This window comes from Mastacembelus armatus, chromosome 1, assembly GCF_900324485.2.
Source record: "Mastacembelus armatus chromosome 1, fMasArm1.2, whole genome shotgun sequence".
Classification (NCBI taxonomy): domain Eukaryota; kingdom Metazoa; phylum Chordata; class Actinopteri; order Synbranchiformes; family Mastacembelidae; genus Mastacembelus; species Mastacembelus armatus.
The window spans coordinates 10,170,596-10,186,496 of record NC_046633.1 but is presented as its reverse complement, the minus strand read 5'-3'; the positions used below and the strand labels follow the sequence as shown (position 1 = coordinate 10,186,496).

At 37.2% G+C, this 15,901-nt stretch overlaps 1 protein-coding gene across 1 annotated transcript; it reads left to right on the top strand.

The window, feature by feature from the left end:
- Positions 1-11,675: 11,675 nt before the first annotated feature.
- cdk2ap2 (cyclin dependent kinase 2 associated protein 2) lies at positions 11,676-15,849 on the top strand. The gene is made up of 5 exons (XM_026303605.1): positions 11,676-11,777; positions 13,475-13,630; positions 13,737-13,828; positions 14,568-14,688; positions 15,163-15,849. The coding sequence occupies exons 2-5, from the start codon at positions 13,576-13,578 to the stop codon at positions 15,228-15,230; spliced, it is 336 nt and encodes a 111-aa protein (XP_026159390.1). The 5' UTR covers positions 11,676-11,777; positions 13,475-13,575; the 3' UTR covers positions 15,231-15,849.
- Positions 15,850-15,901: the final 52 nt, after the last annotated feature.

Here is a 15,901-nt window from a genome sequence, read left to right as displayed (position 1 = left end):
GTGCAACCACTATATGTTGTGATTGGCCTCAGTATTTGAAATCCTTATTAATTCTAATTTAGGATTTCATCCTGTTCCAAAGAAGACAAGAAATCTGAAGATCACAGAAATATATAGACAGGACTTTAAGAGCAGCAGAGCAAGATGAGAGGGTTTTTATGATGGCTTTCAATTAGAAGAAGAAAGTCTGATGTTGTTTTTCCATTCCATTTCCACTTCAATCATGAACTGGTGAGTGGTTGTATTCACCTATTTCTCTTTCCACACTGCTTTTAAAAATTTCCCGATCTCCTTTTTTATATTGTCAAGAATTGAGACCCTTACAAATTGCCCAAACAGTCTCATCTCAAGATCCATTTAAATGTCTTTTGATCATCAGTCTCTGGGCAGGAATTTTATTTTGGCTCGTTTCATATTTGACCTTGATAAACAAATATTGACAGAAAGTTGTCATTTACATTCATTTCTTGCGTTACACAACACAGTCTGATGTTTTTTCTATCGAAAATATCTTTTCAGGCATAGTTTTCATAATTTTCACTTCACTGGCCTGCATGACTGGCAGGGAAGCAAGAAAGTTCATTCATCTTCCAAAATCTCCCTGAAACTGTGAAAAAATGAATTATTGAGTAGTGATTGGATCTGCGCATTGAAGATTTGATATTTTAAAATATGGATGAAATCACATTCACATTGATTCATAGGCCAATAGGTCAAACCTGCTGCTCATACTTCTTGTTTCTCTTTGATTCACTGTCAAAGACTAGGCAGAAACAAAAAATTATATGCCACAAAATATTGCAGCAGTTCAGGAAGAGGAAAATCTGTGATATTATTTTGAGAGTTCTCATGTCTCTTTGTTACCAAAGGTTTTATGTTGTTTCCTTGTTGTACTTAAAAACATTAAAAAATCAGCAATGTTGATATTGTAGACTGATATCTGTAATGTATGTGGGATAGTGAAGTTCTTCATATTCTCTTAAGTTGTCATCAACCATACAATATTTATTTAAAAAAAAAAACAACAACATAAGGATACAATAAAGAAACAAAAATTTTAAGACTTTTCTATGACACATCAGCTCTTAAACCCAGTGCAACCAAATACATTTTGGTGCACTGAGCTGACAATTTTAAGAGGACCTAATATGACCACAGTAATTATGGCTCACTCTGTTTTGGAAAAAAAAAAAACTGCAGGTGTTTGTCCATTCTAAGGTTGAACATGAAAGCTTGCAGTTCAGTTGACACTGTAATTTCATCAACGTACTTTTACTGTTTTTCAGAATATCTGGGGTAAGAGGGAATATAAGCAATGAGCTAAGGAGGAAGATTTAGTATGATGTCAGAACTCAACATGGTTGCATATTTTTAAAGAAAGGGAAGACAATATGAGTTGCTATATAATATATATAACTTTTTGTTTGTTTTTTATGCACATATATTGTTTCATTGTAGTGCAACATAATAAAATAGAAAGGTGTTCATTAATTCAAAAATGTGAATTTTGTGCCACATGTTCATGACAATCAAAGAAGAATGTTGAGAATTTTTGTGGTGGAAAAATATTTGTTATAGACATTTGAAGATGTTATGGTGTTCGAGCATTATTAAATGAAATGGATCTGGAAACATCTTTCTCTCAGGCACTTTATGATGCTGCCTATCACATTTACACATCCAGGCAGTTGAAGTGTAACCATAACCATTGAATATACTGAAATTATAACGTTGTGAGTGTTTAGTGTTTCTTGTAAACAAATTATGTTTATGTTTAATAAAGTGAAAATAGTGAAATGTGCAGAAATGTAACACAAAGAGATGAGAAAATGTTACCAGAATAACAATTTTTGCAACTTTTATTGTGGTTTCATCTTCCATAGGTATTGGTTCAGGAATTTGAGTGACACGTATATGTAGCCTTGTGAAATGAAACCAGCACAGTCTTTGGTGTTTGTTGTAATTGGTGTTCTGAAATAAAAAGTAAAATGTTCGAAAACAATGTGCTATTCTATGCTGTCTCCCAAGCAGCTCACAGGGGTATCCCAAAGACGACAATGCTGTGGTGTGGCATTAAAGAAAAATGCAGTATTTTTCAGCTACATGTGTTTTACTGTGTCTTGATTCTAATTGAGACTTAATTTGAGACCGGCTAGAATGTCTAACAACTTTAATTATCAACGTATCATGCTGGGAAGAAAATGTCTCAGCATTTCACAACATAATGAAAATACTTTGAAAAAGAATTGAGAATAGGTTTTTAATATAATTAAGACACAAGATTTCATTAGGTGTACTGGATGTGTCCAAATAGGAACAACAGGACTGGAAATGTTGGTGGGACCTTTATATATCTGGTTTAGTCATATGCTATAGCTCTGAACGTGTTGCCAGGGGAAAGCCGAGATGCTCCATGTCTGCTGGGTGAATAAATAGGTAACTGCAAAGATGTTAGCCATATTAGAAGGTGAGAATCTACCAACACTCTGTTTACAGCTTGCTCCAGTTGGCCTCAAATGCAGACTCTTCAAGGCCTTAATGCTAAACCTACCATAAACGAAAAGATCTGTATGGAATAAAACCTTTTTGGATTCAGAGAAAAATCTTTAACAGGGTCTATACAGCAGCTCGGGTGACATAACGTCAAGTCTATAAGATTTGTATTCTGGCACTAAAGCTAATATCCAATTTATGTGACTGGACCAGAATCTAACGAAAATCAAAATATATATCAAGGATGTCTTAGACATACTGTATTATTCTTTCTCTGCAAAGTAACAGATATAAGTAATCTTTTAACAGTCATGTTATGTGACATGGCTCTTAAGAAAAGACTGTAAATGCAGACAGCATGCATCAACCTCCTCATTGTGAGCATGCTGGGCTTTTCAGTGATTTTAAAATGGCTGTGTCTGGTGAGACTGAAATAGTAGCTGTTAGTAGCATTAGTCAAAGGTGATGCAGTTTTATTGACAGCCTATAACAAAGGTTTCTGAAAGAGGGTAGTGGGGTGGATAAATTATCTTTTTATTATTAATAATTTTTTATCAGATCAAAGGAGAGGTGACATGCCATGACAGGTCTTCTCATATTGAGCCCCTCAAAATTCAGCCCATGACAACTTCACTATACTGCTCCTACAGAAGAGCTGCAGGGGAATTCACACTACGCCACAACCTGCTTCAAATTATTCTGTCACAGATCAAAGTAGAAATGAGTTGAGTGATAGATCAGAAGTAAACATGTCAGATTAGGAGGTCTAAAAACCTACAATGGCAATACAATGACATTTGCAGAAGTTGTGTATTAAAGCTGGGGTGATGGGCCAGAAACACACTCTCAGCATGAGTCAACGTTAAATTGATTGTGCCAACACTGACCTGCTGTACGTTTGTCCATTATGAAAATGCCACTAAGCTTTATATCTTTGAAATGATGGAGAAAAGTGCACAATGATTACTCTGGAAGATTTGCAGTAGCATAATAATTTAACAAATTTTATGCATTTTACCGCTTTTCCTTCAGTTTAAAATAGTATTTCTTCTGCACTCTCACTGTCGTATGCCTCCTCTAATAAGCCATAAAGTCACCAACAAGCCACGATGCCGATACAGCTAAGAAGACCCCTCTCTACATTTGTGAATGCTGTCAGTAGTGTTCAATACCCAAATGCCCAGCTGTTCAACCAGCCAAATGCAGCTGGGCTTGTTTCTGTGGTAGGAGACAAACGAAGTCACCAAAACTGCTAAAATCTTGCCTTTCCTTTTTGCTTGCAAAATTTCGTATGCAAAGTTTTGTATGCAACACTTGTGGAGGGTCATTGCTGTTTTGGTAGTGCAAGGGGACTCTTCAGAATATTAGGTGGGTAGTTTTGAATATGGTATCTAATATAATCTTGTAGTCAGAGAATATTTTGAATGTGTCTTTAAAAAATTTAATTAACCCACATTTCTGCAGAAGACTGGGCCATCATTCGTTGAAAATTCATTCAACTTAATTATGCAAATAAAAACTGATGTCTTGGAAACCTTGGTCTTGTTCAATACACAGTTGGAGTTCTAAAGTCAACCAAAGGAGGAAGTGCAGCTTAGGGAAGTTCCACGCCATTTTAGACATCAGCGTCAGCATTCACCATGCCCACCTGCAGTCTGGCTGCACTTTCTTTCCTTGCAGGCGAGAATGTTTTGCTGATTGGCAGAATCCTGACCATTTTTTAGGTTTTAGCTGATCAATACTGTTACTGTTTTGCAACTGTTTGATTTTCAATAATGTGTTTTTCTATGATCTCTCTCTAAAGTAAGTTGACATTTCCATTTTTCCTTTTAAAGTCTATACATGTCTGTTATGTGAGCAACCTGGCCCTCACTTGTTTCTGTTTTCATTCTGTTCATAACTAATGTCATAGTTACATAACTCAGGCACAATGTGGGCGACTGGCAATCTTTCCTCCTAAACTCCTTGACCGCAATGTTGCAGTCTTCAGCAAAGCCATTACTAAATGGAAAAATGTTGTCACATTTAAACCATGTGCACATCTTTATGCATGCCCTTGTGAATGTATATTTCCTATTTTTTTTTCTTTTTATTACATGATTTTCTATCCATTATCTACCACTTATCTTCATACATCCGGAGTCAGTGGGGGGTAGAGGGGAGTTGCGGGAAGCTGGAGCCAATTCCTGCTGACAATGGCTGAGAGGTGTACACAATGGGCAGATTGCCAGTCTATAGGATGGCTTTCTATGAATCTGTAAAACAAAAATATGATAAAGTAAATGCACAAGGTTGGTGAATTATTATTATGAAATTACCTGTGGGTGTGAATGTGAGTGTTTGTCAGCTGGGATTGGCTCAAGCCACTGACACCCTGAATCGGACTAAGTGGTATACAGAGGTTTGCAAGCTCTCTGTGGAGTTGCAATTTTCTCCCCATGCTTGTGTGGGTTTATCCCTGGGTACTCTGGGTATTTCCTCCCACAGTCCAAAAACATGTATGTCAGGTTGATTGGTGACTCTAAATTGCCCATAGGAGTGAGTGTGAGTGTGTGAGGTTGTTTGTCTCTATGTGGCCCTGTGATGGACTGGTGACCTGTCCAGGGTGTACCCCTGCCTTTCAACCACAGAGAGCTGGGATAGGCTCCAGCAGATCCCTGTGACCCTGGTTAAGGAATAAGTGGGTATAGATGATGGATGAATGGATGGTATATAGAGAATAGATGGAGAGAACACTATAGTTCTAGTCTGTTATTAAAGGATGTGAAACATAAATAATTTTTTTACTAGGTGTGCAGGAGATGAAGAGGCATTCTTAAAAATGTCTGGTCAAAGTGTTGATGTAATACAAAATTTTATCTCTGCTACAGTTTAGGTAAATAATTGTAAAAGGCAGTTTTTATTGTTGTAGCTGATCAAGTTGAGGCTAGTTTTGCTAGTCTGACTTCTTGTAGGCCCTACCTACAAATTCAAAACTTTACAGCCTTTCAGTCCAGTGAAAATGTAAAGAATGATGTAGTATAAGCTAGAGAAAACACTTAAGATTGGTTCAGTCTTAAAGAACTAACAGCTGAACCTCAGGTTTTTTACTGAAAAAAACAACCCGGTCAATATGCACATCTTTCCTTTTTCATTACCTCAGTGTTCCTGAATTTGTTTCCATGTTTGAAAAGGTTTCTGACATAATCTGAATCCACACAACAGATCAGCCTATGTTCTCTTGGCCTTTTGACTCTGCGTCCTGCCATGCTGTGGCAAAGTAAATAGCTTAAGTAATAGCTTTTGAAGAAGCATAAAAGAAAAACAGGCAAGATGTTCTTTTTTCCCCGCTGTTATATAAAAAGAATGGGCAAAATGCAGACACCAATTGTTATCTTTCAATAGGTAAACAGGTCTGAGACACTAGCGTGACCTGAGATTATGTTATTCATGTGTCCAGGTACATCACACTCAGAATCACATTTCATGTTGTCACTTGTCATTTCATATATTGTAAAAATATATGCATTATAGCAGCATTCATATATTAACTTGGTTATATATATATATTTATATATAGAGAGAGAGACGGGGGGGTGGGAGATGTTAGCACAAGTTTTAATGGATGCAAACCTAAAATAACATAATTTATGTGATTGTGGCACCAGTGTTATGAATTGAATACCTGCTGTGAAAGAGAAGGACAAGGACAGTAGGTGGACATGCACAGAGCCCATAAAAATGCCATTAACAACCTCTGGATTTTCATGCATATATACTACCTTCAGTGAGCATAGTGTACATTGGACATAACATTGCATTTTCCGCACTATGACGTACGGCTCAAAAACTTGAACTGCCAGTTCTCAGCAGTTCTTTAGGATTGAACACTCCATCTGCTCCTTCATAGTGACAGCCATTTGTGGTGGTAGACATTGAGGCTGTAATGTCTCTTTGGGAGAAGTGTTTTTCCACTCTGAAGTGGCCTATGCCATCTACCTGCAAAATAATATTTTTTTCTTTTTCTTTTTTTTTATTCCTGGCACTTTGTCATCCACCGTTTTGAAGAGGGGAGAAAAATTCAGCTCATGGTTGTTAAGGAATAAGCAGTCAGTCAAAGCAAAACTAACATTAGCTCTCTGCTCGATGGTCAGTAAATCCCCCCAAATTCTAGGATTGTCTGCTTTTTAGACCACAAAGTCTTGTGTTCTGTTTCAACATGTGCTAATTACAGCATATGTAACATAGATGTGGAGGGGTTGGACGGGTTTAAAAGCATCTCTGCCCTCACAGCTTCTGTGGCTGTTTCAATGAATGCACACTGAATTTCAAGACTGCTACATTCACATTAAGGAAGAAAAGGAAACAAGTCACATACATAATCCCGTGTTTAGACTCTGTAGCGTCTGGGTAAATATTCCTTCTCCCCAGCCGTATTTCATGAACATAGATTTTGTCATAATTGCCATATGAGCTCAATAATTGACGTAAGATTAAGTGGATTTCCTGAGTTTTTATTGATGTAGTTTTTATTTATTTTTTGTCTAGATGTGTCCACAGAATAAAAGTCTATGTTAATTAGTAACATGCTGCATTATGTGTAGAGCAGCAATCTTTTGCTGTTGAGAGCTCAGCTAAATGACAGAGTGTACCTGCTGACCATGTTTTCAGCAAATGGAGTATGTCCACACACTATAAATATTACAAAGGCAATTGTGCTACCAAAGCCTGTAAAAAAATAGCCTGTAAAAAAATAGAAATGTGCTCCAGAGAGAGCTGGCAGGTCATGATGCACCTGTTTCAAACTCTAAGATCTGCAGCAGCAACATACAGGTAAGTGTAATAAACAAAACAAGGTAAGGGAATTAAAAGCAAATAACTATAGTAATTTTAATTTCCTCAGTTAGTGCACACAGTACAAGCCTGTAAAAGCAAAAAGAACACAGATGTGCCTTTTTTCACAGACAACATTTTAGTTTAGTCACAGCAGAAAAAAATATGGAAATTACAATTGATGAATTCCATTTAGTGTCTTCATTTTTTGTGTCTTGCTGTAGTGCTTGCTAACTCACACACACACTCACACTCACCCACAGTCACACACTATCACAATTATGACTTTTAGAGGCAGTTGACCTGGGTACAGCCATCACTGATGCTACTATGCTTTTCCTAATATAACAAATCTGCTGCATCCTGTTTAAAAGGATGAAAGCCTCCAAAGGCTGGTACAGAGAAGCAAATGGTATCACCAACAAATTATAAATAAGAAACTTCATACCCAAGGCAAGAACATGGCTGGCAGAGATGCATATTTAATCTCACTGAATCTGTTTGCTGAAGGAGTTTTTTGCTAAATCTAGTGTGAAACCTTAGTTGTGTTGTTCTGCAAAGGTTACACTTTTACTTTAATACCAACTGAAAATATTTGGAAAGCATAATAATATATTTTATTCAAGTTTTGTGATGAAAACTGCTCTCATCCATAGAAAGACAAGACATCTGACTGTGAATCACCCAGTTCTTTTAGCATTTTTCATACACCATCCAGAGAAAAAAAGCTTCAATAACTACTTGGGAACAACATATAAATGTGTTTGTGCTTTCCTGGCCATTTCAGCTATCTAAATAAAAGTCTCAGTCCTGTCAGCTATATCAAAAACAAAACAGGGCCGATAACAGTCCAGAACCATTTTCACACTCATAAACACTATGACAAGGCATTACCCTTTTTAACGTTTATTCATCATCTCTCACCTTATCTAATGAGGAATAAAAACACCTGGCCCTGATTATTGGAATCCCTTCCTGGTTTTCTTATCAGGATCACAAATGCTTCCTTCTACCCAAATAAGAAAACATTTCTTACATTTCTTTGGTTTCTTTGGTTTCTACTTGGTACTCCGGTTTCCTCCCACAGTCCAAAAACATGTATGTCAGGTTGATTGGTGACTCTAAATTGCCCATAGGAGTGAGTGTGAGTGTGTGAGGTTGTTTGTCTCTATGTGGCCCTGTGATGGACTGGTGACCTGTCCAGGGTGTACCCCTGCCTTTCACCCACAGAGAGCTGGGATAGGCTCCAGCAGATCCCTGTGACCCTATATAGGAATAAGTGGGTACAGATAATGGATAGAAGGATGTATTTGTTCATGTAATAACTTCATTGTGGGTATGTTTAGGCTGTGGCAGCATTTGGTGACCATCACCGGGAAAGATCACGGTGTGTTTTGATTGCAAAAAAAATGAATAAATAAAATAACAGAGACATAATGTCCATGAAGTTTTACCAAAATTATTATCTCTAAAGAGCCTTATTTTGCTTAAACACATAACCTCTGGTGTCATAGCCCTGTGCTTTATTCATTCACTCTGACCCTGCTACATAAGTGCTGAGAAAATCCAAGTTAATACAGGCAGTGATTATATTTGAACTACAATATAAGTAGAAAAACAACTGCAGCATTTTAAGAAATTAGATTGTTTTCACAAAGTTCTGTGATATTTTCCATCTTGTCATCGTCTCATCATTATTCTCATCACGTGTCGCTAACAGCAGTTTTCTTTTACACTATCCCATCTTTTCATTTTTCCATGTTCCACTTATTTCTCAGAATCCAAAGCAGCATTTGTTTTTGTTCTGCATTTTGTTTCTACAGCCTCATTTGCAATACACAACCAGGATACAGTCACTGGTGCACATAATTTGTATTTCACAATACCAGTAGCAAAACAAGCATTTATTGTGACTGTTTAGGAACCTGTGTTGTGCAGTGGGTAAAACTCTAGCTGTGCTAAAACTCACCAAGCAACACTCATTCCATGCAAAAGAATTTGTCATTCATGCCTTGTAAAATGGCATCTCTGTTTTACTAAGGTTATATTCCTCTAGCCTACACAGCTGAGTTAACTCATTTGACCTACATTGTTTACCTTTAGAAATCTATAATAACAAATTATTATCAGGGTTTCTTCGACCTTGTCCTTTATTCTATTTTCATGTAATAATAGTGGAGTTATTTTTAGAGTATGAAATAGTAGTCTGAGTCATGGACTATTTAATTTTTGTTTTTAAAAAAACAGACAAATCTTTTAAGGCTTTTAAGCTGCCTGTGCCTAAGGGTTGAGCTAAACACCTCTGTACTTTATGAAATTTTAATTTAATTTCTGCTTATGTGTCTTTGAGCAAAACCTTTAATATCGTCCACCTTACAGGCCACTGATCTGTACAGCTATTCCTGCACCCAATGAAAAAAAATGGCACAAATTCAATTATCTGCTCACTTATGTGTTTCAATTAATATCTCTTAAGAAACTGCAAGTAAAATGGAACATTATGAAAAAAGATAGGAAGAAAAAATGGTAAAACAACCTGAATTCTGTATGTTTTTGCCATGACCAAGTTGAAGTATCGTTAAAACTATTTATCAAACATTTAAGAACCAGTCATAAAATGATCAGCCCTGAATGTGTCAACGAATGAAAACCTTTCAGACAATCAAGGGGAAAAGATGAGACATATAATGGACCTTTATTTGTCCCACAATGGGGAAATTCACAGTGTTACAGCAGCAAGTGTTCAACACAGTGAAAAAAAACAAAAAAACAACAGAAAGTCACAAACAAGGTCATCACGACAAGTACAGGACAAAGGACTGGATGAAATGCTACCTCTCAAGTGCCACATGTTTTTTGACAAAATGAAGGTAGCTCCTACACTACCTGATACCCTTAGGAGTCAAATAAGGAACATTCTGCTCTGGTGGGAGTGATCAAAAGCACTGTCCATCCTTGCACAAATCTTCTAGAAAATGATGAGGCACCATCTTCAGCATCTGCTGTATTACACTCAAACTTTGTAGTGAGTCATATCTTTCTATTTTATGCTGAAATCAAGTTCAATCATTATTAGTTAAGTTTAAAAATAATAGATGTGTTTTGATGCATTTTTAAAGACCTTCTTTCAGTGTATTCTGATGTCAATATGTGAAAATGCCACAAAAATGCCAAAGCATTTTCTGTCCTGAAATCTCTAGATTTAGCAGCACAAAGGGGTCAAATGTTACAGCAGTGGCATGTCTACAGTGATGAAGCAAGGTAAATGAGGAGCTGTGGTAATGTGTTTGAATTATTTTGTATATATAAAAAAAAGATTAATTCAGTTTCAGGCATCCAAGCACCCTGGCACAATTCTGACCCAGAGCTGGAGAAGCCAAGAGCACTGACCGTCAGGGCCTCCTTTCCCCACTCATCTGCCAGATGTTGTGCTGGAGTTCAAGCTGTTTTCCATCTCTCTCGATCTAGTTCAATCAGACATGCACTGACAACCTGAAATTTTCTACACTTTGTGCAACTGAGCTGCACAAACATCCAGGTCTTTCAGCAGACTTTACTCTGCCAAGTCCCTAGTACAAAGTCCGGGTTTAGTACAAATGAGCAAATTTGAGAAGAGCAGTTTATAGTCCGGACAATTCGCATTGAGATATGGAGGTGCCTCTACCCACTCATTGTAGATTGCACAACTGCAAAAATCAAATGCAGTATTTGCTATGTGAGGACACATCTGACCAGGAGTATTGTGTGCAACTCTAGAAAAAGGCACAAACGTTTTGTTTGTTTTGTTGTTACACTGGTAATAGCAATATGAGGTGAAATAGCACTTACATGGGATTCAAACTTGCGTGGAAAGGTAGCCCCAGTTATGTTTTTTACATACTGCAGCATAACACAGATATATCTGTGTATGGCAAGGCAGCTCACTATGGATATCACTTGGAAATAGGGCATTTGATTGTGCAACCTATGGTTATTGAGTTGGTTTACATGTGCCTTTTGTTTTTTGGAGACAATGTACGCACGCTGCCCCTTCCTCTAAAATTTAACCTTTGCATCCCATTTAGCCCAACAAGCAGTTTTACTGGCATACTAATAATATATATATATATATATATATATATATATATATATATATATATATATATATATATATATATATATATATATATATATATAAATAGGGGATCTGTTAGTGATAAAACGGTATGACACAGTTTTTGATTTTAATTTATTTATTTATTTACATGTGTTTTAATTTTTAGTAAATCCTGAATTTTTTCACAGCGAGTCCTTGGGGTGACTACGTTTTGAACAGACGTCATCATAGTCGCTCCATCAGCCAATCACATCGCTCCCAAAGTAAAAAAAAAAAAAAAACAGCACTCCACTACTCGCCTCTTCTGCGCAGACTCACACACAGAGGAAGAGCCAGGGCTCGCGTCCCGCGGAGGATTTCAAGTCTCCTTAAAAAGGTAAAAAGAAATGCAACTCTTTTGAATCGTTTGTGCTGTTATCAGTGGCCACAGGTGTAGGTAGGCCTCCTGTCTTTCACCGTCTATCTACAGAGTGTCCCCGCGGCCTAACAGCTGTTTTCGTGCGCTGTGTTTTTGTTGTTGTGCTAACCGGCGAAAGCGAGCTAACGTGGCTAACGCTACCATCCGTGGTTAGTTAGCACGGACGTAGCTTTTGTTTCAGCCCACACCTTTGGTTCCGCTTCAGACAGACACGTCAAACTAATCAGTAACATTGTAAATACGCACCTTATGTCACATCTGTTGGGTTTGAACCTCAAGTGAACACTGTCACTATGAACTATTTACATAGCCAATTTGAATGCCCTCACGGTGTCAACATCAGATATGGTATTGGTATAACATTTGCACCATTGTAAAGTTTTCGCTTGGTGTTCATCCGCTTAACTCTGGGAAACCTATCGTCTAAATGGCCATTTAGAGATTTTTGCTCGAATATGTCTCTTATATATTCTCGATATTAGTGTTAATGAAGTTATAGGGATTTATTTTTTTTGTCAAAAACTGATCAGCTGTAAGATATGACATTATTATTCGTCTAACATGCATCAGTAACTAGTTGAGTGGACTACTTTTTACTTTACTTTTTAGATAAATGTAACGGCCTGTGAGATGATTCATAGAAAAGAAGCAAAAACTAAGTTCTGATGCACAAATCTGTTTTCAGCCTTTGCACTTTATCTAATGATTAATTTTTAAAAAAGTATATTATATCAACCACAGCTAATACACATCTGAATCTTGACAAGGTGCCTCAATTAGACAGTCTATGAAGGTTGGGTATTTTGTTAGTTATAATCTCATAGTATGTTATTTTTACATTTTTAGTGTGAAACGTAACTACAGCTGTCACTGTATCTCTTATCTATCACTATCACTGTCTCCCTTTGAAATGTAGTGAAGTTGAAGTAGCATAAAATGTAAATACTTCAGTATAATACAAGTATCACAAAATTGTGCTGAAGTACAGTATTTAAAAATCCTTTTTTCACTCCGACTCTCTATATATAGTGAAATATACTGTGTAATACTACCTATTTATATTGTGACCCATCCAATTATCTTGCTGGTTACTCCAGTTTCCTCTCACAGTCCAAAGACATGTAGTTTGGGGTTAGGTTCATTCTAAACTCTAGATCCTAAATTGGCATAGGTATGAATGTGAATGTAAAGGAGTGAAAGTGAAAGTGAGCTGTCCAGAGTGAACCTTATAGGAATTTATTTTGCCCATTGTCAGCTGGGGTTGGCTCCAGCCCTCCTTGACCCTGGATGTACCAGGAAAAGCAGTAGATAATGAATAGATGGATGGTGTTTTCCAGGGAGGGTTAATTTGTATATCAAATATAGCCACAAAGATTTGCTGACAATATTAGCAGATTTTCTGTAGTGCTTTTCCATGAAAAGTCAGAAACTAAAAACTTTCCAACACAGTTTCTGTTCTATAATTTGGTATACTTGACGATAAACCTGAGAAAATGGGTTTGAATTTTGGATTCTCTTAATTAGTTCTCATGTTGAGGTGGTGGGTCTCTACTAGACAGGCTGCGATACGACTGCAAACTTCCAGTCATTTTCAGCATGAATATAAATGTGATACTATCTTCTTTTTTTGTTTGTGCTTCTTTTCTTTGCATCAGCTCTTAGGAGCTCATCACCACCAGTAAAACTGTATAAGCACCGGGTTGACGGGACCGAAGGAAGTGGGTCGTCGTACGGGGAGCTGCCTGCTGACATCGCCATGAGTTACAAACCCATTGCTCCTGCGCCATCTGGCTCCAACCACACTCCTCCAGGTACTCTGACACCACACAGCCTATTATGTTGTTATATTATTATATACAATATTGTGTATATCAGCTATAGTGTGCTATATTAGATCTATTCTCCTCTTCTGTCCAGGCTCCTCTGTGCCTTCTCCATCTCTCCCATCGTCGTCCAACTTTAGGCCAGCTTTTAGTGACTTTGGCCCCCCCTCCATGGGGTTCGTCCAGGTTTGTCTGCGTTACAGTTATCTTTCCTGTTCTGTTGTGTTATACACTGGTAATGATACAAATAAACCACAACCACTCTTTATATAGGTCAAAAAGTTGAACTTGGCATGAGTTTGACTCTGAACACAATACTAAATGAATGAAGACATTAAATATTTTAATGTACAAATGAAACAAAAATGAAAGAACATGCAACTTTCTGTATTAATTATTGCTCCGTTTCTACACCGTGCTATTGAAGTACAATTAATGTTGGTAGTGCTGGAAGGCTGTTAATGTGAGGTGGCTGCAGGCATGTGACCTACACAGCTGGTGCTGAGATAGGCAAGGGAGTGGCTGTTGGATTGAAATATGTATATAAAAAGCTTGTTTTTTAAGATGTTTTAGGTAAACATATTGGAAATGATAGGAAGAATAGATGTCATTACTGTCAATGCCCATCAAAGTGGAGAGGATTAGACAGGAAGAGCTGGGGCACTCTGTTGGAGAAACAAATCCATGAATCATTTGAGTGTAGTTTGAGTTATTCAAAGTATTTTATTTTATTTTTTTTGACTTACTGTCTTGAAAATAGAGATACCCAGGCCTTTGTACTTTACTCCAAATTAATACAGTGTTATTTTAGTCTACACCCTTCATTGATATTTCTCTTCACCTGTAATGTTAATTCCCAGACAAGTCATGATGAATTTTCTTCCTTCTCCCCCTACCAAAAAAAAAAAATGGGAAAAATATACAGCCTGTCAAAGTATCTCAAGGGTCCACCTACAGTGAGCTTCTGTCTGTCATTGAGGAGATGAGCCGTGAGATCAGGCCTACATACGCTGGGAGCAAGAGCGCCATGGAGAGACTAAAGAGAGGTATGTTTTAAACAATATTAAAACACAGCACCTGTTGTCCTTGCAAATAATTTTTTCTATGTTGTGTATTGTGAATAGTTAATCCATAGAATTTGGGAGTTGTTAATTCAATTATGTTAACTAATGGAAGTAAAACAAATTTTTTGCACTTTTTTGAGCAGTAGGTCTGTGTCATCTATGTAGAAAATGTAGCTCGGTAACGGCAGTGGCTGTGATGTTGATTTAGTCAGTAGTACTGTGTCTGTTAATTAACAGGCACAAAGACACTAAACCTATTTTTGCCTTGACCTGCAGTTTGGTTAAGGGCAGCCCTATAACAAATGCATCAATAACAACTGTCTAAGATGATTGTTTGTATTTCAGAGAAACCTAGACAGAATACTTTAAAATTGCTGCTAATTATTTGTGCAATTAGTCTCATTAATGTGAGACTGTCGATTTAACACGTCCTTGCACTTTGTCTGTCTTCCCCAGGTATAATCCATGCCCGTGCGCTGGTCAGGGAGTGTCTTGCAGAGACGGAAAGGAGCGCCCGCACATAACCTTTTGGAAAGAACCCTTCACTCCTTCCCATAGCAGCCTGCCCTAAACATCATCTGTTTTAAAACCATTTTTTTTACTCTCCCACCTTTTGCTCTTTCCCCGCTGGGTTTTTATAGGTGCAGAATGTCCTTCTTGTGTCCACTGTTTCCTGCATTCACACTCAGTTTGATAATGACAAACTTTTTGTGACCTGTGGGGTGTATGCAACATGCAGTTTTATATCTATTTTGAAAATGGGTGAGGGGACCTTACGCATATTTTTAAGTAGACCTGTGGGTAACAACTTTAGGAAAAATGGAAGGTAATGTTCATAGTATCTATTTCATAATAGCAGTTGACCAACAAAATTGGCTCTAAGTCTAAATCTAAGTTGAAGGTGCCCTTGTCTTCAAGTTTCTATCCTTAATGCAACCACTGAATATTTTCTGAGCATCTTGAATATACCCCCTTTCCCTTCACCCTTACTTTGTCTTCATTGTATTTTGTAGTGTTATCATGTTAAAATGTCAATCCCAAGAAGTCTGTACATCAAGTCAATTTGTTAGTATGAAAATTTTGTAAACCAGATTTTTGCAGTTCAGTATGTATATCTTAATTAAATAAGAGAAAGTTCAAATATGTTTTTTTTTTTCCATTAGTGAAACATTATCAGTGGGTTTCTGTTAGTGGG